This window comes from Nothoprocta perdicaria, unplaced genomic scaffold (assembly GCF_003342845.1).
Source record: "Nothoprocta perdicaria isolate Ctin4 unplaced genomic scaffold, notPer1 scaffold_36, whole genome shotgun sequence".
Taxonomy (NCBI): Eukaryota; Metazoa; Chordata; class Aves; order Tinamiformes; family Tinamidae; genus Nothoprocta; species Nothoprocta perdicaria.
The window spans coordinates 4,765,711-4,788,337 of NW_020455599.1; the positions used below are offsets into that span (position 1 = coordinate 4,765,711).

General features: G+C 42.0%; 1 protein-coding gene across 1 annotated transcript in view; it reads left to right on the forward strand.

Annotated features, from left to right (window-relative positions):
• Window positions 1–22,627, forward strand: part of SYNJ2 (synaptojanin 2) — a 64,872-nt gene that overhangs the window by 29,692 nt on the left and 12,553 nt on the right. The window contains exons 7-19 of the mRNA XM_026044397.1: window positions 2,776–2,872; window positions 5,812–5,984; window positions 6,382–6,463; window positions 6,666–6,815; window positions 6,919–7,084; window positions 8,952–9,143; window positions 11,103–11,187; window positions 12,035–12,175; window positions 15,160–15,352; window positions 17,082–17,240; window positions 17,470–17,626; window positions 19,310–19,427; window positions 21,376–21,594. Coding sequence (XP_025900182.1) covers window positions 2,776–2,872; window positions 5,812–5,984; window positions 6,382–6,463; window positions 6,666–6,815; window positions 6,919–7,084; window positions 8,952–9,143; window positions 11,103–11,187; window positions 12,035–12,175; window positions 15,160–15,352; window positions 17,082–17,240; window positions 17,470–17,626; window positions 19,310–19,427; window positions 21,376–21,594 — 1,932 coding nt within the window. The remainder of the gene's footprint in view (window positions 1–2,775; window positions 2,873–5,811; window positions 5,985–6,381; window positions 6,464–6,665; window positions 6,816–6,918; window positions 7,085–8,951; window positions 9,144–11,102; window positions 11,188–12,034; window positions 12,176–15,159; window positions 15,353–17,081; window positions 17,241–17,469; window positions 17,627–19,309; window positions 19,428–21,375; window positions 21,595–22,627) is intronic.

Below are 22,627 nucleotides of genomic sequence, written 5' to 3' on the forward strand. Positions count from 1 at the left end.
AATTTGACTTTATTACTGCTGGCAGTAACATCTTGGCTTTTAAACAAGATTCCACCGCTTTATGACTTCCCGGTAGATCATTAGATGTGAAGCATCTCTCAGGYGATGTAGCCAATCCCCCACATCTTGCAAAATTATTGGGTGGGTTTACTTAACTCACCTTTTTTTTTTCCCTGCACTTGAGTTTCTAGTTTCAACAATAATTGAATTAATCTGGTCTCTGGCTTGTTTCTGAAAAAGCTAAGATTTGCTGAGTGGTATGCAAAAAGAAAGCCCGTGTAAGCCCTTGTGAGTCAACAAATGATAATTTACAGTTAAGGTACAGAGAGCATCCACTTCACTCCTCTGTCACAGGAAATTAAAAATTAAATGCTGCTTCCTCTTCTTTCAGAATTCACCTTACTCCTCATTATTTTACTGCTATTCAGAAGTAATAACAACTTATTCTGTAATCACTTTGAGGTGATGTTGTCACGCTCATGCTCTCCTGCTTTACTTGAAAGATGATTTATAAGCCCTTTTAAACCATTAGACTCTGCTTGTCAGCTGGAAACCATAAACAATCTATACATTAGCTTGGTTCCTTTAAAAGACTAACTGTAARGTGCTCCCCTTTTACGGACAAACTCCCACTGACATCAGTGAGAAGATTGCCTGAAATGGAAATGAAAGATTTGGCCTGTGGGAAATCTCCAAATTGTCAGTGTGAAGTCAAGTGATTCATTTGTGTSTTGTTTTGTTTATGGCAAATCAGAGCTTATGTCCAAGCTAAAGCTCATTTTAGGTAAGGCSTCTTAGTTTATTGGTTTCATTTATGGCAGCTGTTAAAGATGTCAATAGTGACCGTTAATGGTTTTGTGGCATGGAAGGGGTTAGATGCACYGTTTGTGCTGCAGTGGGATCACAGGCTGTGCTCCGATGGGACCTACTCCAAGTTCTCAGAGGCTTTTAAGACTGTTAAATCACCCTGAACTCAAAATATCTTAGAAATTTGTCAGCTTCATCTTGGAAATCTGTGTTCCACAGCAGAGATAATCAYATTAGAAGAAAACACTGAATTAGTTAGCCTCTTCCAGCACTTCCCAAGAAACTGAAAGTACTTCAGGCAAGGAACAACTGTAATATTATCTAGCCCAGAGACCCTGTTCTTTCCGACTCAGATGCAAACAGTGAATTGCTTCTTGCAAGAAACGTGAACACGAGGATCAGCTTGCAGTATTCCTGCTTTCCCTTGTGCACAGTAAAGCTTCTAAGCTAGATGAGATAAGGGATACCCCCTGCTTACAGCAGGGCGATAGATTGTTTTTTGGAAATGGGCAAGAAGCAATCAGTTGTTTTAATGGGAGTGGACACTGAAAGTAAATGACTTGCTGCAGCTTTGCCATGTGTTTTAGAGTGGATTTAGCCAGCCATGTTCTACATGTGAGAATTAATGGGTTGAGAAGGCRCTAAGAGAAGCAAATAGTAATCTCCTTATTAAAGGATCTTCCCCCTCCCTGAGAAATCCAAGTGGGGTGCTCAAGCAGAGAACCTGAGCTTCGGTGGTTTTGTTGTTAGGAAGCAACATTGATGGAAAACCAGGATCTTGATGCTGGAGTCAGAGGGATRCATATGTATTGGAAGAGTTGGCATAGAGAGAACTGGCTGCAGAATCAGGACCGCACATAGCGCCAGAAAAACTTCTGTTGCAACGTTTCTCTAAGACCAAACTCCAACTTTAGCTTTCTGCTCTCCTCTCCCTGGTGGTCTCTTTCTGTGTGACTCATTCCTGTTTATTGGACTTACAAGTGCACACAGGAAAACGTGTGCTGGTACTCGCACTTTCTGCCACACCCTGTCACTTTGCAGCGTATAGCATCTCTTCGTTAGTGGGAGTGCTCACTTCAGTATTTTTTCTTTTTTTCCACAGCTCACTCTTAAATACCCACTACAGTGATGTAAGCATAYGATATAGTGTGCCTTTAAGATTTAATTCTTTCTTGATGAGCTTGTACAACTCCTGCAGCACATATATTTCAGCTTGAAGAGACTCTATTGAGGGGAGAATGGGTGTTTCTTCAGCTGGCTAAAACCCCTGACATGTGAATCCCTAAATGTCGGATTGTGAGAGGCTGGGAATATATGCCTTAAGAAAGATCACTTTGTATTAGACCTATTTTTATATTTCGTTCTGAAGAATCAGCCACTGGCTGGGCTGGAGCACTAGGCTAGAAGGACCTTTGGTCTCATCCAGCAGTTGAGAGTGAATATGTCAATTGGAAGTAGCCCAGAAGTGTTTGAACTGTGTGGTTGACGACATATATTTTTCTGTGTCTCTCTAGCCTTGGGTTTGGGGCCTAAGGCCACATTATTGCCATTCCCTGCTGGCTCAGTCTTGCAAGGTGCTTGCAAGGTTCTATTGAAGTGTAATATGTTGCCTGCTCTCATCTTCCCTGGTCAGCTTCTGGGCAGATGTGGTAGTATACAAAAAGCAAAATAAAAACTAACAGCAACATAAAAGATCTGTGGCCTGTTTCCTCAGCTTCTGCCTTTTTTTTATGTTCAGTTCAAACTACCTTTTTTGTTAATTGCACACCTTCACAATTTGTATTTTAATAATTGATTGCAGAGAAATGGAGGAAAATTTGTGTAACTGCTCTGGTTGCAGTCTTCTGCTGGTGGAACTAACAGTGAATGCTGCTTCATGTATTTTGGAAATATACATAATATTTCCAAATATTATGGGCAACATAACAGGTACTGAACAACACCGTGTTATGGTTGCTTTTGCTGTAGGCATATGATGCTTCTGAAAGAGCAGTATGGAAAGCAAGTGATCGTTAACCTGTTGGGAAGCAGAGGAGGAGAGGAGGTGCTCAACAGAGCTTTCCAGGTAAAAGCAATGATTCTGTATTAAACTGCTGACTTCTGAGCCTCCAGGTGCTGTTTCCCTTCTGGGGGAAGAGAAGTCTTTCCAAGTCAGGTGATGAATGTTGGATCTAAATAAACATTATCTYGTTGATAAATGTTGCATACAGAGAGATGGTGCTTCAGAGTCTGGTGGCCTCATTCCTACACTGACCTCTTGCTTATTTTCTCATACCTATATCCACTTTCTCTTAACCAGACTTTCAAAAATTGCCCTTAGTCTCTTGAGAGTATATAGGTCCTATTTGCAACTGAGGATTATGTTCTGCTTTCTCACAGTTTTCAGTTGTCCGGGCATTGACTGTCTACAGTCATGTGCCTTGTGTGGGATGGTCAGAATTGGTCTAGCTCACTAAAAGTAAGTTGTCTTGCACTGATTGTAATGGGAATTATCTGTCTTTACGGAAAATAATGGGATTTAACTGCCTGAGTACCTGCTGACAATCTGGTGTGTGGAGACATGCATTCCTAAGTCCTAAACATCCCTAGGCACAACTGATACCTGAAAGCATCAGTGTTGTGTTTTCAGGATGCCAGGCACTAAATAACTAGAACTACATTGGCTTTTAGTGCAACATTGGATTCTTAAGGCCAGATTTTTTCCAATTAATGCTAATACTGCAACAAGTACAGAGTTGGCAGTGCGGATTGGCACTGAATTGAATTTTTGGAAGTGCCTCGCTGCCTTGCTCCAAGTGGATATAGATGGAAGCCTCCTGAGGGTCTGTCACTTTGGAAATCAGACTTAGGTACTTTGAAGTATATCTTATGAAGAATAATAGGAAGGATACTTGAAGTACAGTACTATGGTAGGTGTAACAGGCTTAGCATTATTGCAGAATGATAAAACAGTTCTGAGTTCAAATGTTTAACATGTGAAATTAAACAAAATGAAAATTGTAGTTTAATAATATGTAGTTATTGATTTCTCCCCTGCCCCAGGAATACTGTACCTGAGATAAGCAGTATTGTAATAACTTTTCTGTGCCATCATTTCCTCCTTCTCTGAGCTGGGGGATTATTGTACAGTGGAAAAAGCAAGTGATAGTCTCCCCAATATARAGCACAGTCACAGCTAGTGGTTGTGACTAAAACTTACAAGTGAGTGAAGAAAGTGCAGTAGAAATMTGATGCTAGCTTCTGTTTTTTCCTTTAAACTGAATTTCTGCATGACATAGCTAAGCATCTATAATCTCTTGTTTTCCTCATCTTTTAAAAGAGAGCTTTTAGGATTTTTTGATTGTTTTTAACTTGAAATTTACAGATAAGAGATGGTCAATTTGGAAATGTTCAGGGAACTATGAAAGTACAAATGTGGCGTGTCTTATGAATTTAATGCTAGTATTTTTACCTAACATGCTCTTGAAAGCACTGTTCTGACCATTAACTGGCAGTTTATTTTTGTGGGTGTTGCATGRTACCTGACTTTCCTTTCTCTGGGAAGTTATTTGTATTCAACCTCTTGTTGCTGTTATGATCAAAGAATTAAGTGAGAAATACAGCATATTTGGAATAAAAATCTTGCATTCAATCATTTCTTTTAATTACATATCCTTTACTTATATTGTTAAACATAATCCTTATTCTGGGAAAATTTGTGAGAGTGCACTGTGATTTGAGAGAATTTARATTGACAGCACGGGAAACTAAAATGACCTACCCATTAAAAATAGCCTCTTGATCTTTTCTTTAGTTTTCTTTTTTCTTAATAAATGAAGGATCAGAGGAAATACATAATTAGGTTTTACTGTAATGATTTTAAGGGCTCAAATTAAAATWAAACTGATTTATAAAGGAGTGATGAACAGTGAAAATTTTTCTCCTTTTCTGTCAGTTTATCTCTGTTTCTCTTTCCTTGCCTGCTTGTATTCTTTTCTCACTTTACTTGCTGCAGTCTTTACAACTCTTACCTGAATTGGTTCAAAATATTCTTGTAATTACTGCCTCAGCTGCCAGGTTTCTTGGATCAGAATCTCTCCACATCCATTACTTTATGCAAAAGAACCCAAGCCAAAACAAAACAAAAAAGGAAATTACCAACTTAACTTCTGCTCTTACCTCTCAGCAGAAGACCAAAATCAATAATCTTCTCAGAATGCTATTTCTCTCGCAAGCCTGTAACAGATATAATTGTTTTTAYAGGAAAGGCAAAAGTGATGCTGTTGTGCAGAGTTACCAGTATTCTGGCAGTGACGTTCAGAGGCGAAGAAACGTTATTTCTGAGTGCATTACCAGCAGCTGTAAAAGCAGACTGAGGCCTTGTCAGCTAAGCAGGAGATACMAAACATTTTACAATATACTATCTGAGATTTATCTATCTATCTATTTATTTATTTATTTATTTTTACTTTTTCCCTTAGCACCATCCATCTAGAGTTAGGCCTCTGTTGCCTGGGCACTTTGGAATGGTTGCAAAACACTGTGCCTTGTTATGCTCGAGTACCATGAGCAGCTCTGGGCGTCGTTACCTGTCAGGGCGCTCGTCTAGTTTCAGCTGACAGGATCCCTAGGGCTGCAGAGTGGCCCAAGGAGCCTGCCCAGAGCATTGCAGCTGTAGTGCCCCTCTTGCCCAGTGCTGCAGGAGAGGCTGTCGAGAGCCAAGCCTAAGGGAGAGCACAGCTCGCTTTGCTCAGGAGGCAGCTCCAGTTTGTAGCTCTGTCTGGCAGCTGTAGCTTCTGCACAGAAAGTTGGGCTCAGACAACTGAGTTTAATTTTGGAAAGAAGACACATAGAGAACTTTTGTTGCTGTTTTCACGTGTGCCATTTCAAAACTCCCTCTGAACTTCTTGATGTTAAAATAGTGGGAAAATGTTCAGCTTTACTAATGAGGAAAAACATGCTCATATCAGTCCGTAGGCTTTGGCTTGAGCAGAACTTGCTTCCTTTATTTCTCCTCCTGAACAGAAATTACTATCGGCCTCTTCCCATGTGGAAGACACTCCCATGATAAACTTTGACTACCACCAATTGGCCAAACGTGGGAAAACTGAGAGGCTGGAAAACCTACTGAGACCTCAACTGAAATTGCACTGGGAAGAGATTGGAATCTTCACAAAGGGCAAGAATGTAAGTCCACGGTGAGTGTCCCAACCTGATGGTCCTGTATAGCCAGGCACCTTCCCTGGTGACGTTCTTCACTGTATCAGGACCAAAAACTTAACTGACTGCCTTGGAATACCATTTTGTGATAAAGTTCAGTCTTGGGGTTAAGTGACTGTTTTGGCTTAACTGCATCTGCATTGCTCAGAATCTGGAAAAACACTAGTACGTGGATCTGCTGATGTTGAGTTGCTGACATCATCGAATATTTGGATGTACAATGGAATACAGTGCATGCAGTGTGCTTGCACTGGCAAAACGGGGATGGGCATTTTCAAGCTGAATATTTGATAATCTTGTTCAATGAACCCATGATTAGATATCATTTTAAAATATACCTCTTTCTCCCTTTCCTTTTGTGTTTGGTAACCAAAGTCTGCAGACAGGTACCTTTCGAATGAATTGTCTGGACTGCCTGGATCGTACTAATAGTGTACAATCCTTCATTGCACTGGAGGTGAGTTTGTCAAAGGACCTTTCATGATGCCCCTACTGCATACATTGAGGAGGGGAAGACTGGAAAGAGGATATAAGCCTCAATGACATAAGTGTTCCTTGCCAGCTCTGTGATACAGAATGATGCTGGCTAGAATACTTAGATGGAGAATAAAGAGGGAAAACATAGTTGAGAGCAATTTTCTTTTTCTACCCCAATCTAGATACTGCTTGTTCAGTTAGAAAGTCTTGGGCTGAACTCTAAATCTATAACTGAGCGCTTTGTGGAGGCCTACAAAGCAATGTGGACTCTCAACGGTCATAATCTGAGCAGAGTGTTTACTGGCAGTCGTGCCCTCGAGGGGAAGCACAAGGTAAAGGAAAACGGCAGAGCTGCTTATTCATAAGTGACAGCAAAGCAAACTCTCAGAATTGCTCTCCAGTGTTGCTTGTGCTGATGATTCCTCCCTAAAGCAGGTTGGGAAACTCAAGGATGGAGCCCGCTCTGTGTCACGCACGATTCAGTCGAATTTTTTTGATGCAGCAAAGCAGGAAGCCATCAATTTGCTGCTCATGGGTGACTTCTTCAGGGAGGAATATGCTGACAAAGGCAAGATGCTCATGGACCACACTGCTCTACTAGGTAATGCCAGGGTAAACACTTTACTTTTGTGTTTATTTTGTGGGTTTTTCTTCAGCTGTTAGATATGACCAATTGYGTCTTTTTGGAAAAATAATTAATAAGCCACTTTTGCACAGATCTGGTATTGAAAGCACTGYCTTCAAATTACTATAACACATCTCTGGGTGTTTTTATTCCTTTGTGCTTAATCCWTATTTTATATTGGACTTCTGACTGTGTCTATCTGCTTGTTGATGACAATCCCWCCTGACAGGTTAGAGGAGTTAAAAGTGGAGGAAAAAATGTAGGGCTTTATTCCTGGTATGGTCCTAAGTGAGTCAGACTTATACACGTCTGTTGAGCTCAGATTTTGATGCCTTTACTTTTGACCTGCAATCTGCAGATGCTTTTAGCTATTTGGGTCTTTGAAGACATGTTTATTCTGTTATTTTGGTTCATTCTCTGCTTTATTCCAGAGCCCTTCTAATCAACATATACATATTTATTTGTAAACACCTAGAATAAGCCAACCTAGCTCTCTCTGAAAAGAAATGTGAGCAAAACACAGCATTATCAGCTCCCACAAGCAATATGAGCTCTGGAGGAAAGTTTGGCCTTTAATAGGATGGACATTAACCATTCAGCACCACTTCAGTCCTGAGTTTGTTCCCTGTGGGCAACCAAAAGCAAAACACAGCTACCTTCTCTGTGTCTGACTGCAGATTTCAATCAAATACTTTAAGAGTAAGGTCATCCCAGTTGCTCTTCCCATTAATAATGGACATACAAGTACCTTCTGTACCACTTGGGTTCGCCACCCAAGTAGCGAACATGGCATTTTCTTGTGAAGTGTTTCGATTACCCAGGGGAGTTGTGGAGTTTCCTACTCTGGAGGTCTTCAAAACCTGCCTGGATGCCACCCTGTGTCACATGCTCTAGGTGTGCCTGCTTGAGCAGGAAGGTTGGACTAGATGATCTGTAGAGGTCCCTTCCAACCTTAAATATTCTGTGATTCTGAGATTCTGTGATTAGAATCGTGATCTGTAACAGTGTTAGTTTTGGAGAATTAATGTGAGACTCTGCTGCTTGCTGCCTTTCTCCTCACACCCTGCACTTCTTGGAGCTTAGATTTAGTTTGTGGTAGATCCAGTCTTTGTTGGCTAAACTGAAAAGAGTAAGGGAGGAAAAATACTTTGATCAATTATTACTTGAAGTGCTGGAAAATCTGAAAAATGTTTAAARTGAATAGAATTCTTTCCAAATTGTAGCTTTTAGAACTCTGACTTTCCTGCTCCTGACCAATCCCTTCACCTCCTTGTGTAAAAGCAGAGCTACTGTCAAAGAGTGCCTGATGTTTGGGAGAGCGACTGATCGTGTCAGTCCCAGTTGTCTGKTTTTTGCTGTTTCTCTTGGAGTTACTCCCTTTCCGTCATTGCCACTACAGTAATGTCATTATATAGTGTGTATAAATACCTCAAAGGAGGTAGTGAGGAGGAGGGGGCTGGTCTCTTTTCAGTGGTGGACAGCGATAGGACTAGAGGAAACGGCCACAAACTGAAGCACCAAAAGTTCCTCAGGAACTTAAGGCAACACTTCTTGACAGTGAGGGTGASAGAGCCCTGGCACAGGCTGCCCAGAGAGGTTGTGAAGTCTCCTTCTTTGGAGATTTTCAAAACCCGCTTGGATGCAGCCCTGTGCCACGTGCTGTAGGTGACCCTGCATGAGCAGGGGGGTTGGACTAGATGACCTCTGAGGTCCCTTCCAATCTTAAACATTCTATGATTCTGTGATTTAACAGTAACTCTGCACTGTTGCTGTCCGTATCCTTTTTATCCTGTAACGGTGCATTTTTATGCGTTCTCTCTCGCTCTCACTCCCGCTCTGTCAGTGACTCCGAGCATTCTGAAGGCCATGTCGGAGCGGCAGTTTGAGTTCACGAGCTTCAAGCGCGTGCGTGTTGCCATGGGCACCTGGAACGTGAACGGCGGCAAGCAGTTTCGGAGCAACATCCTCGGCACCAGCGAGCTCACGGACTGGCTGCTGGATTCCCCCAAGCTCTCGGGAGTTTCCGAGTTTCAGGGTAAGGCTTTGAAGCCAAAATGCACAAGCAGTGTTTCCGGGTGTGACAGCAGCGAATTTAGACAGCAGATTTGGCAGGGTGTTCTGCTCAAAGGCAGTGCATCATCTCTGAAGGCATTTGTTGTCAGTTCTAAGGGATGTGTTGCCCCATTTCGCTTTGTGCTGCCTCCCATCAGCAGTGGGGTGGTGTGTGGAGGCTGCTGATAGAGCAACTCTTGGATTGGCRCTCAGTGACACAGTTTTGGAGCAGCAGCAGCTCAGAATCTACAGGGCCCCTACATTTTACTGGGGAACTTATCTTTCCATTCCACATCTCAAACTGTGTTTTACTCCTTGACTTCTCCCTCCTCTTTACTTCATCGTGAGTGGGAGTTATGTGCTGAGGTGCCCTCAAAATGTCTACTTGGTCTTTATCTGCAGCTAAATATATCTGCACAATCTCGACTCTTTGCTTGTCTGGAAATGTTACTATCAAAATCTTCAGACAGAAAGAGATATATTATTACATTTGTAATAGGCAGCTTTCCTTGTTCAGTAGTATAGAAACCTGTGAGTCTCATGGATTGCTTAAATTGGCTGCTGAGTTTCTCATTTGCTGAACAAGGCTAGATAGTGTAATTGATTTACAGATTTTGTTAAGGACAATGAAAGTTGAGCACTGTCATCTTAAGACTGAATTGTTCTAAAACTAGTGGAGAATCAGTGCTTTTGTTGTTACAGTAAAGCCTTTAGTTGTGTGCCAGCACGGCAGGGCTGTTCCAGGCATCCTCTTTAAGTTTAGCAGTTTGATCCTCCGCTCCTGTGTGCTATCATGGGCTATCTGTTTTGGACCTTACATAACTGAGTGCCTGGCTGTGCGATCAGGTGCAGACAGCTGTACTCAGAGCTGCTCTTTGTGGGTGCTCAGTCCAGCCTRTTTCAGAAAGGGTTTGTATGTGTTAACACGCACCTGTGCTCATGAGACTAAAATCCATCAAAGGCCACTCATGTGCCAGCCTGGCCAGGTCTTCTGCATGGAGATCTGAGGGCTGTGTCTGAAGAGCTGCTGTGAGGAAGCTGCAGAGCTTCGACATGGCCGGGCCATGTCTCTATTGATAGGAATGTTAGTGTAGTGTTTATGTTAGTGTAGTGTCTATATAGCATGCTGTGATATGTTAAGCCCATATTGAAGGCTAGACTAGGTTCCTGTGGTTTTCTACACTTCATKCTAAGTTACTGTTACTGAGGGTAACAACAGTTTAAAAAACATCCCCTTAGAAGTTGGACACACCTGATGTGTCGATAGATGTTCTTCATACTACTGTTTGTGAGCACTTGATCTTCAGTGGTTCACTGGGGTGATTGATATTCACAGGTCTTGGCAAAGGAAGTGAGAGTCACAGAGCTTTCGGGCATCCTAGCCTTTACAGGGCAGGTGATCTAAGAAGGCAGGAGCTGGGAAGAAAGAAGATGAGAAGATACTACCTAGGCTTCTTTAAAGCAGCAGATACATTTACTAAMGGCGTTGAGAAAGGGAAGGGACATACTGGTGTGTTGACAGCAGCTTCAGTTACATGTGGGTCAGTGTCAGAAAAGGCAGCAAGGGTGTTAGGTAACCAGTGCAAGAAGACAGGGTGCAAAGATGGTGACAAATGGCTGTAGTGACATGTCGAGGTGAGAGAGGGAGAGCACTGACTGTTTTCTCATTTTAACATTGCTACAATACAAGGCTCTGTTTGGAACTGTTTCCTGCATGAGAGACTGAGACCAACTGCTGGGAGAAAAGCAGGAAAAAATTCCAGAGGAACTGCAGGCGTTGTTTTGTGTGATTAGATTAAAGGAACTATGAATATGTATGGCTTGGCAGGTGATACCCARAATAGAACTACAGGAATGTACTTTGCCACAAATTAGAATATGGGTTGTTAGAAGAAACAACAAAGTAGTAACTCTTGTTTGCRTTTTTCTCCCTTCCCAAAAGATGATGATAGCTGCCCTCCTGACATATTTGCAGTTGGATTTGAAGAGATGGTTGAACTAAGTGCTGGGAATATTGTGAATGCCAGGTAGGTTAAGAAAATACTGTTCTTACCCCCACATTCCCACACCAATCAGACAAAATCCTCCAGAGCTTTCCTTTGTATACTGAGATGTATAGAACATCTCTTCTAAATCTGTAGCTTGCAATCATATCTGGAAGTATATTTGCTGTTAATTAAACCAGTGATTTGAATCTGAAGGAGAAGCTGGGATGGGAAACACTGAAGATGATGTTTCACATGCTGATCYTTGAGGCTGAGCAGTTACTTGTCTGTTTGGGGAATGGCAAATTACAGTAGTGCCTAGCACAGCTGCTGACCTGCCTGTATACCTGCATGTATTTGTGGGCTTTGGAGATGGGACAAAGSCAGGTCTGCGAAGAGGAGTGTGCACCCACCTAGAGGCCCTCAGCTGAGAACAGCAAACAGTTACCACCCCTGAGGTGTAGCTAGTCTATCTACTACAGTCTGGGGTGTAGCTGTAGCTAATTTGTCTCCGTTACACTGTAAGCAAAACAAATCTCCTAAGTCACAAGATTCATTTAAGGTTATGATTGCTATAGTCAGCTTCCAGTTACACCTAGTGGATGAGTGTTTAAAACTAAGGTGACTCAGGTGTGGTTGCCACAATACAACTCATCTCTAGAGGTGGGGTAACTGCACTTGTGCACTGTGCTCGCTGCCCCTGCTTGCTGTGGGCTGGCTCACAAGGAGATCCCAGCCACCTCTGCTGAGCCTTCCCAGCACTCCTGGTCTGGAGTCAGCATGTGCCTAATGGGATGTCCATAAACGTGGAGCRCAGTTAATGTGCTCGTTGTATTGATTGTGTGTGGCTTCTTTGGACTCCATTAAATGATTTTTGTGCTTATTGCAGTACAACAAATAGAAAAATGTGGGGAGAGCAGCTCCAGAAAGCTATTTCAAGGACTCATCGCTACATCCAGCTGACATCAGCACAGCTCGTTGGTGTTTGTCTTTTCATCTTTGTTCGGCCTTTTCATGTCCCCTTCATCAGGTAAAAAAAAAAAAAAAAAAAAAAAAAAAAAAAAAAAAGAAAAGCATGCCTCTATCTTCAGTAATAGCAACTGTTGGAGTGTGTCCAGAGAGGGTGGAAGTGATTTTTCATCTTGGTGGGATTCTGCAAAATGGGGTCCAGTCCCTGCTCTACACAGATGAGACTCAGCTCCCCACGGGGGTAGTTGGGGCACTTGCCTCCTGGCCAGGCAGCCAAGGGCAAGGCAGCCCCAGTCACCTCCAGTTCAGCAGAGGAGTCAGGTCTCTTGAGGCATTCAAGTGTAGCACTTGTTTGGGTGCTGTCTTAGGGGAAAGGGAATGACCTGTCTTATGAAGTCCAAAAGTGTCTGAGTACAAACTGCAGTCAGGTGCCCCTCTCTGCTTGAAGGGCTGGGCTTGCTTTCTAACCACATACTTACTGGTTTCCTAGGGAAATGGTGACGTCTGTGTATCCACTTCTTGTTGTGTAGTTCTCCTCAAATACTGTCAGTCTCAGATGCTTTCATGGCATCAAGTTGTAGGATACCTTATTGCAAGGCAGAGCCTTAAGTACCTTCTGGAGATTTATTTTTCTGTCCTCATAATGCTTTATGAGGAAAACATTGAATATCTGGGAATATTACTCCAGTGATATTGGCTGTTCTGACATACTCTAATGACCTCCTGTAAGTTTCGAGAGTGGGGCAGAATTTCCCTTCCAGGAATAACTCCAAGGACTCCTCTGAAGAGAGCATATGCGGTAACTTTGTTAGCAGAGAAGGAGAAAGGCTGTGTCCATTCCACCAGCTCAGGCCTGTGGTCAGAGATAGGTGTCAGCATCTTTCACCGCAGCCCAAAATAAATAGTGAACACAGCTGTCCCAGCACAGATATATTATGTTCTCTGGGGCTAACACTTCCAGGCAGGTAGAGAAACTGTTTGGTCTTACAAGCAACAGAGTTGGAGATTTTTTTTTTTTTTTTCCCAAGAATAGCATCCTACAGAGACAGTAGTCGGAATATAACGTGGAAGTCACTGGTTCCAGACCTGAAAAGAGTGGGGGAAAAGATGGAAGGGGTATGGGGAAAGAAGGTTAGATAGGTAGTTTTGTTCCCTGACGTTTTGCAGAATTGTGAGGCTGTAGGGACCCCTTATGTGTTTGCCTCTATCAGTTGTCAAGAGAACCATAATTGTGCCCCTGGCTGGGAGGATGCAGAGCTGGACATTATCCTCAGCTTAAGGGCATCAGTGTCACTGAAGCCTGACCAAACTCCACCTGCCCTCCCTTGTATTAAAGAGGAAGAGAAAGGGAACAAAGCTGCAGGAATCTGTGCGTTTAAATGCTTTTGTCACAAGCAAGAGTTGGGTAGTCTAAGTGTGAATGGGTAGGCGATGAGTAATTAGCTGAAACAATGAGAAAAGTGCCCTCCACTCCATGCAAAGGGACACTGCTCAGCCACTAACTACATTTTGTGATCACAGTGTCAAAAACAGCCTCCTCCATCTCACTGTGCTTGTATCTACTGAGGAGTGTTGACTAGGTAATGCAATCCAGGTAACCCAGGTGGCCTTGAATTGTTGTGTTCTTAGTAATCTTACTTCAACAGATTTTTTAAAATTACATTTTTTTTTTTTAGTATAAAGCAGTGCAAAGGGGGAGTGTGTCTGTCAGCAGTTGACTTTTCATCTGGATTGCAAGATTCATGACTAAGAAATCTGAGGAATGCAGCAGGAAGTGCTTGGTTAAGTGGAGATCAAAAGCAGAAGCAGCACAGTACAGGAGCTCCCTTGCAGCAGTCAAACTGCCTGGAATCAGAGGCAGCCCTTTGAAAGTCAGGGAAAAGGCAAGAAAGGGTTAGATTATAGTGACTGAGTTTCATTATTTAATGCTAATGTGCTGCYACGTGTTACGTGAACCCAACCAAATCTAGCCTGCATGCCTGTGTAGTTTTCACCATATCCAGAAAATGAAAATAAGAATTATCAGAAATGCAGAAAGAATTCTCTGTTCACAGAACTTTAGGGCAGAAATTAGAGAAAGAAAATGAGAAAAAGAAGGATCACGGAAATAAACAGCTGTACATTCTACTGCTTTTATCTTACTATAGCCTTTCCCATGGAGAGAAGTCAGGTAAATATCAGTTGGTGGCWGGATAGGCAGGCAGCAGGAAGAGGGAACTCCTTGAAGTGAAAAGACTGGCTATGTGCTTGTTTTCAGAGCAACTGAAGCCTTTATTTTCATAAAACACATTGATGATGCCATTGGCCTCCATTTACAACTGAGAATGTCTTTTCTGGTGGTTTTCTGCAGTCAATAAAGGAAACTAGCACAACTTTTAGCTTCTTCCCATTGCACTCGGATGGTCAGCACCTTTCACAAATGAAAGACTTTGTGTTTTTCTCCCTGCTACTTGCTTAAAGCCAGTAATATTCTAGTCCAGATCTACTTGGCTTCTATCTGGAAAGTAAAATTTCCTCCATGTGAAAGACATACATGATGCTGAGTTTGATTTCAGCTGATTGAAAAATTAAATATCCAATATGAACTTGAGTTTCAAGACATAGTAGCACCAATTAAATTGATAAATGTCTGAAAATATAGATTTCTCTGTGGTCAAAAGTAAGAGGGAATGTAGCAGTAAAATTACCATGATCTTTAAAACTGTTACAATAATTAAATCTGTTTTGTTTGGGAAGGACAAGGAGAGGAAAATAATTTTGATTAGTTTTTTAGTTTTATAGTTTTTTAGTTTAGTGTTATACTTTACATGAAATATGTGTACATGGTCAAGAAACTTCACAGCCCAGTTGATGTGCTCAGCAAAAGCAAGCTCCATGTCCATGCATCAGTTCATGAAGAGGAGGGGACATGGCACTGTAAATAAAAGGATTTTTCTTTCCATATCACTGTCAAAGTTGATTACATGTTTGTCCTTGTAGCCCCTTTACTCTTCTCTCTCTCTCTCTCTCTTTTTTTTTTTTTTTTTTTTTTTTTTTTTTACCCAGGGATGTAGCAATAGACACAGTGAAGACAGGAATGGGAGGAAAAGCTGGAAATAAAGGGGCAGTGAGCATCCGATTTCAGTTCTATAGTACCAGTTTCTGCTTTATATGCAGTCACTTAACAGCTGGGCAGACCCAGGTGAAAGAGAGGAATGAAGATTATAAAGAAATCACACAGAAACTCAGCTTTCCCATGGTAAGCAAGGAATTTCCAATGGTAAGCTATAAACATTGCTGCTGGGAGGTAAAAGCTGTGCATTGTGAAAACAGGGCCCCGGCTGCATAGGCTGACAGGTCGGTCGCCAAAGGAGTCAGCTCAGTTCCATGCAGAAGGAGCATAAAAGAAAGAAGAATAAAAAAGAAGCTGAAAGGGACAAAAGGGAAATCAAACAAAATGGAAAATATGACACAGGAAACCCAGATGACACTTAAAGCTTTACAAAAATTCTACAACTTTCAAAAACATAGAGATGCTGCAGTGCTCGAAGGTCTGGCCTTTGACCAGGTTTCAAATTGATCTGTCAGAGTGGTCCTCCTTAATAATGCATTTAATTACCTTAAATATGTTAAGGCCTTGTGGATGAGATTAGGTGGCTGGTGTTACAGCTAGAAAACACACCGATAGCTTTTGCTTGTACTAGTTAGTAAGGACTCCTAAAAGTCCATCCCTGCAGCTCACTTTGCATCAGTACTTTGGCTGTCCCTGCTCAGGTATGATGAGCTGTTCTTGTTTGTGGCTGTTAYAATTTTTGCTCCTATCATTTTGTGCACGCGAGCGTGTCACTGGCAAGGGAGGGCTGGCATTTCACCGTGCAGCAAGTACAGATTGGCTTGTAGGAATAACTTTTCCCCTGAACGGTCTCAAATTGATTGCCCTAGTGCTTTATTTCATACCTGTCTCCTCAGGTCAGCAAGTACCCTGTGGGGTTTGGTGGTTGTGCTTTTTTGCTTCCCTTGATAATTGTTTGTTGCTTTAATTTCTGTAGCTGCTCTTTCATAGACCTCCCAGGAGAGGTCCTGAACCAGGGAGGGAATGGACCAGTTTGTGCATTCTGTTTAATCAGCAAAATATGACATTCAGGTTGCAAGGCATAAAATTTAACTCCCTGTTGTTTGCAAGGTTTAGAGGCCTGACACGTGCAGCATATTAATCAGTCATGTTTTATGTAAAAAATAATGCTGACAGTCAGGAAGTCCTGCCTCGAATGTGTGKGCTAAATGGCCATAAAGTCGTGCTTATGGTAGTCTTTCCCTCTAAAACCTCATTAACCACTTTATGTCCTCAGCACTTGAAATAGCTCTCTGTACCTTGGGCGCGTGTGTAAGACGTCTAACGAGTGCCCTCTAGAGCTGTGATGGCTCCAGCCCTGCAGCATTGCTGTCATGAATCCCTGGGCTTTAACTGAGGAAAAAAGACTGGTTAGGGGTGAGCACGTTAAACCTAGCAGTGGACTGAGTTTTTACTGACTCTATTTCCGTAGGTTTACAGAACTGTGATATGTGCACAGACAGGCAAATCTTAGCTTAATGTTCCTCAGGACCTCTGCTGCTGAATGCCTTGGTACCAGGAGCATTTCCTGTTTTATTTAGAATATCTAAGTATTTATTTCTGAAATGTGTTAGGTAAACATTTTTTAAAATATTCATGATAGCCCAATTGTGAATTTAAAGCTGTAGTCCCACTTCATACCTCCCTTCAAAAAACAGAGACTAGCGTCTCTTAATCTTGCTTAAAAAATTCAGCTCAGTGCCATGAGAAAGGCAGTGAAGAAATTGTTTCTTTTTAGCAGGAATTGGATTTTAACAAACACACAATGTCAGATAAATCCATACTCAGAATTTCAGAGGATTCAAGTTGTACATTTTCATGCATTTAAAATGTGGGCGTTTGAATGTGATTTAGAATATTCTGTACTTCCAACTAGGGGCGGAACGTGTTCTCACATGACTACGTCTTCTGGTGTGGCGATTTTAACTATCGTATCGATCTAACGTATGAAGAAGTCTTTTATTTTCTTAAGCGACAAGATTGGAAAACACTTCTGGAATTTGATCAATTACAGCAGCAAAAATCCAGTGGAAAAGTAAGGCAGTTTTTCCCTTTTGCTTGTGCTTTGAAGTCATCATTTTCCTGCATGTTGGCTTAGTCTAGTTCTTTGAGAGAATGAAAATGGGCATTTTCATATTTGCAGGATATAAATATATTAATTTGTTTAAAAAACAGAATGTTACATATGCTTAAAAAAGCTGGCACATTACAATGGCATCTTCATCACCTATAACTTAATCAAAAGATGGTATCTCTTTTCATAGATTTTTAAAGACTTTCACGAAGGGACTATTAATTTTGGACCGACATATAAATATGATGTTGGCTCAGAGGCTTACGATACGAGCGATAAGTGCAGAACACCAGCCTGGACTGACAGAGTGCTTTGGTGGAGAAAAAAGCTTCCATTTGAAAAAACAGGTGCGTGTTAGGGCTTTCCCTCATCCTTAGATGAATGTAGTTTCGTTTCCCATAGAGAACCCACAGAAAGAGATTTAACGTAGTAAACGGAGAAGGGAGTTTGAGCTCTATATGAGGTTACCATGTGAAGCCTACATTCCCTGCTTTGGTTGACCTCAGTACAGGTGTAAGCACTGTTTTGTGACTTCTGCTTTGGTAACTTCTGGGAATGTTTCTGCAGGCTTTTGGAATGGGGGAAGATTTCATTACTGCTTGTAAAAGTACTTTGGGATCATGATTGGCCTTCTCAGCAGAAGTGCCATATGGAATTTACGTTTGTTATTTGAAAGTTAACAATAAGAATTAAAAAAAATAATAATTTCTTTGTTGGTTGGAGACTGCTTTTATAACCACTTTTGCAGTGTGTAGTGTATCTGTCTTCCAGTGTTTATTAAATCTGTCCATGTTCATATCAAAAATGTAATCACTAGAGAAGTAATTTTGTTCGTGCCTGCAGATGTGATTTTTCTCATGCCTAGGAACTACTGCTTGGAATCGAAATCACACCGTGAACAGACTAAGGGTAAAAATATGAAGGAAAACTAAGGAAATCAGCACATATCAGTGTGATACAGAGTTATGTATGCTTATTTAAGGAATCAAAAATGGAGTAAAATGAGGAGCTTAAACCACTGATAGAGTGGTAGTTTAGGAGATGTAATGAGGAGGTCATAACAGTAAGTGAACTTCCCTCCTCTGTTGGTTGACGTCATTTTAGGGGAAAGAAAATACTCCRACATTTTCAAAACCTTTTCCAGCATATTCCGCATTTCAAAGGCTTAGCCCTTAAGAAGACCTTAGCTGATGGAGCACGCCCAGAACATAGCAGCCACCTGCCTGGCCTGCAGGAGCCCCCTCTCTGTAGGCAGGCTCCTTCATTCAGCATTCTGCGCCTCCCACGCTAGCCCAKGTGGCCGTGTGGTACCCACCTACCTCCCCAGCCTGCTGAGGTTTTCCAGTGCAGCCACCAGGGCTCCCGTCCTTCTCTGCTGGCAGTGAAGCTTTCAGCTTGCCTGCTCTAATCCTTTTTCCTTACTTCATTTTTGCTCTTATAGGCTAGAGGACCATTTGCTTTCTAAGATAAAGAGTATCCTCAGTGAACGCTATACTCCCTGCTAACTCATTTTCAACTCCATAGAGTTATTCATTAGCCTGAACAGTAGTCTAGACATTTTTCTGGTACTGATGGCAATATAATATCTTAATCTAGCATAAAGTCTGGAGCATTTAGTGTCACCTTATTGCATTGCAAAGGAAGTGTTTGGGGTTGACCGGGGCTGCCTCTTTTATTTTTTCACTCCCTGTGTTTTATGTAGAAATACAGTTTAGTTCACAAATACTGTGTCTGAGTAGAGCAGTACAAAAGAATATTGTTATGACTCTCTCACCCAGACTCTATAGGTTAGGTGACCCCCACGTTATCATTTTGCCTCTGTGTTTTTCTAGTGATCGGCTGTCTCTGTTCTCCCGTATACTATGTTTCCCCAAACTTCTGTTTTAGATCCCTGAATGTGTTTTAAGTTGCAAGCTGGATATATGGGAACAATTTAAAAACCAATGTAGGGCWCTGTGAACTGCATCATAATAAAACAGCTTTTAATTATTACTAAGAGTGAGCTCAAAGTGGTGTTTTGTACTGGATAGCTGGAGAGATCAATCTTCTGGACAACGATCTGAATACAGACACGAAAGTCAGGCATACGTGGACCCCTGGAGCCCTCATGTACTACGGGAGAGCAGAGCTGCAGGCATCTGACCACAGGTAAAGCCCCAAGCAAATCACAGAGGTTACCTCTAGGTTCACAGGTATCAAACAGAGCTGCACCTGATAGTAACATGCAGTACAGACTAATCCTTCATTCAGTGTTTTGGTGTTTTTTTTWATTTATTTATTCTGCTACTCTGTACTTCAGCAAGGGTTGGATAAGTTGCAGCAAACTGAGGCTTTCTGCTGCTTGCTTTTGGAAAGCCCTGGTACCCAAACAAGCTGCTCTGACAGACTCCCACTCCGCTTGCCATGAGAGAGGAGGAAGGAGAGACTATGTGGCTTGAAGAGAAGTAGTTGTGTACACTGGGCCCCATGTGGCCTTTTCAGAGTAGTAAAGTGTTAACCTACTAGGTTTTTCTTAGAAACAACAATGAGAGAATGGAGAAAAAAYAAAAACCGTTGCCTCTGGCTGGTCTTTATCATTAATTTGTTTTTAGGGAATAAGAGCGACTTTTCTTTACTAAGTTTAGTGACTGCCTCACTTCTCTGAAACAAATGCTGTAATAAATACACCACGGAGGCCCCCTTTCATTTAGCAGCATCTTTATCCCAGCCCTCTGGAGATACCAGCTCTCGGTGAGTCATAGCAGCTGATGGGTTGTCCCAGGGGGGAACTGCCCTGGAGCCCTCCAGCTGCAGAGGGGCAAACGTGCCTCTCACGAGCAGGTTCTCTGTGACAGGGCTCTGGCACTGCTGTGACCTACAAAGAGCACTCGTTCCTTAATGGACCGTGAGGATGCAGCGTGGCCGGTGTACATTAGTTCTCAATTTCAGCAAACATGACAACAAAAAAGGGCTTTTTAATTACAGTCAGAGGATGTGCTTGCATTCCCGAGGTATGTGCTGGAAAAAGGTCTTAGCTGGATCTTTCTGACATGGAAATGCATTATGATTGGCAGCATTTTTTGAAATTGTCGATGTTCCTTTACTAAATCTTGTATGCGTATTCCAGAGCCTGCTATATTGCAAATGGAAGGCAGCAGTTTTTAAGTAGTTAGAAGAGCTGCCCTTTCAGTTACTGCTGTGCACCTATTTGCAAGTAGAATCCTGAGAAAGTAGATTGCACCCACAGAGACAGTACAAGCGTTGCTCTTTCAGACAGCTTTCCCAGGTGTTTTTAGAGCTCTCACACACACACACACACACACACACACACACACACACACAGACACACACACAGACACACACACACGCAGAGGTAATCTGTAAGAAATGCCTCAAGAAGCAGGTTTTCAGTGTTGCCTATAACGTTACAGACTGACGTATGTTTGCTACATAACCACAATATGCACTTAAAAGACCTTAGTGTTTGGAAGAAAGACTACAGCCTTGAGTTACATCCAACAGAAAATAATATATTGCCTTCCTGCTGTAGGGGAGGTTTGGGAGACGGCTSTTTAATGATGAGTGAAGCATTTTGGTACCTTTAGCTTGCAGGTTTGTCAGAAGTGCTACACACAATGGTTATCTGAACTCTGTGGTGTGTCCGCAATGTTGCATCCAGCTASGGCAGGAGTGGTAAATGTAATAGCTAGTGCTCAAGGCCTGATCTTCCACTGCAGGAAAAATGAAACAATCCGTCAGAGGGAGAACTTTGGGGTTGGATTACCAGCCACAATACTTCCTTGCTGTGAGACCTTAAGCAATTTGCTCAGACTCTCTTTCTATGTAGAATGTATAATAACTACCTCCTCCTAAGCTGTACCAGGCTTAATTAAAACATTTGCAGTGAGCTTTGACATCATGGACTTAAAAGTGACTAGAGATGTTCAGAGTTTAATGATAAAATGCTCRTCCCTCACACAACTAAACTCTTGCCTACCTATTGCGTGACACTAATTTTTTTCCTACTGGAAAAAATCCCAAAKTAGGTATGGAACACTTTCTATTGCTTAATGATATTTTTGATTTTAAATAAGCATTTCTCCGTTGTTTTATGCAGACCTGTGTTAGCTATTGTAGAAGTAGAGGTTCAGGAAGTCAATGAAGCCGCCCGGGAGAGCGTTTTCCAGGAAGTTTCATCTTTCCAGGGACCCCTGGATGCCACAGTAGTGGTAAATCTGCTGTCACCTYTGCCTGAAGAGAAAAACGAATTTCCCGAGGACCTGCGCATGGAGCTGATGCAAATGTTTGAGGATTATGGCACGGTTGTTCTGGTCAGGTAAATGAGGAATCAGAGACACCTGTCACCTGTTTACATATAATAAAGCCTAGAGATTCCCTTTTTGTACCCACGGAGTTAATTGTATAGTTGATAGTATGTKTAATGCCTTTATTGAGTGCTGAATTCTTCTTTAGAAACTTAATRTGTGTATTTTGTATATCTTTTACCTCCTCTCACCTCATTAAAAAGACAGTCTAACAGCTCTCTTGGCTGAGAGGAGGAGAATTTTATTAAATCCAGCATCAGAGAGCAGTGGTTTCAGGGTAAATCACCCTCTTTAGATTCAGATCTCATTTATTTATGTGTGTGAAGTTCCTTCTGCCTGCAGTTCTTCAGGCCCTGCTTCATTTCCTTTGAGGAGGTCTGCTCTTTTCCAATGTCTTTCACACTCGGTAGGATTTCCTGTCTGGGACTTGTTTCTTTTGAGAGCCCTTTTGCTTATTTTTAAAGATTATGACTTCTTGCACTTCCAGCACCTACTGAGTTTGAGAGGGAAGGTGTGATTATATCTTCTGGCAGAGCAGTTTCATTTCTTTCCAGGTGATTCTGTGCAGGGCTCCAGCATAGCTGAGAGCTGGATTTCTGTTTCAGAAATACAGGCAAAACTGGCCAAGGTCTGACTGATGACAGCAACCTAGGAAATAAGACCATAACATTGATGATGTTTTATTTAATGCGTTTGTTCACAAGCAAGGCAGGTGACCTGTTGCTGTGTGGTATTGCAAAGTACCAAATGTAAGTTGAGGGGTTCAAAAATAGACCTATGGGAACACCACTACCACCTTGTATGTGAAGCAAAAGGTGATGCTTTGGGGCTTTTTATTTGGTTTGGTTTCTTTTTTATATTGCTTTACATCTCAGTGGTATTGCAGTCTTTTGGGAAGTCTCCTCTCCTGTCCTTTGAGGCTAGAGAAGCCTGTAGCTAAAGAACTCAGTGCGGAGGACATGTGGGTGACAGACTAGATATCCTGCTGAGATGTTTGATGCTTGTACTGGGCTTTGGGACAATCCAGTAATGGGCTTGGTGCTG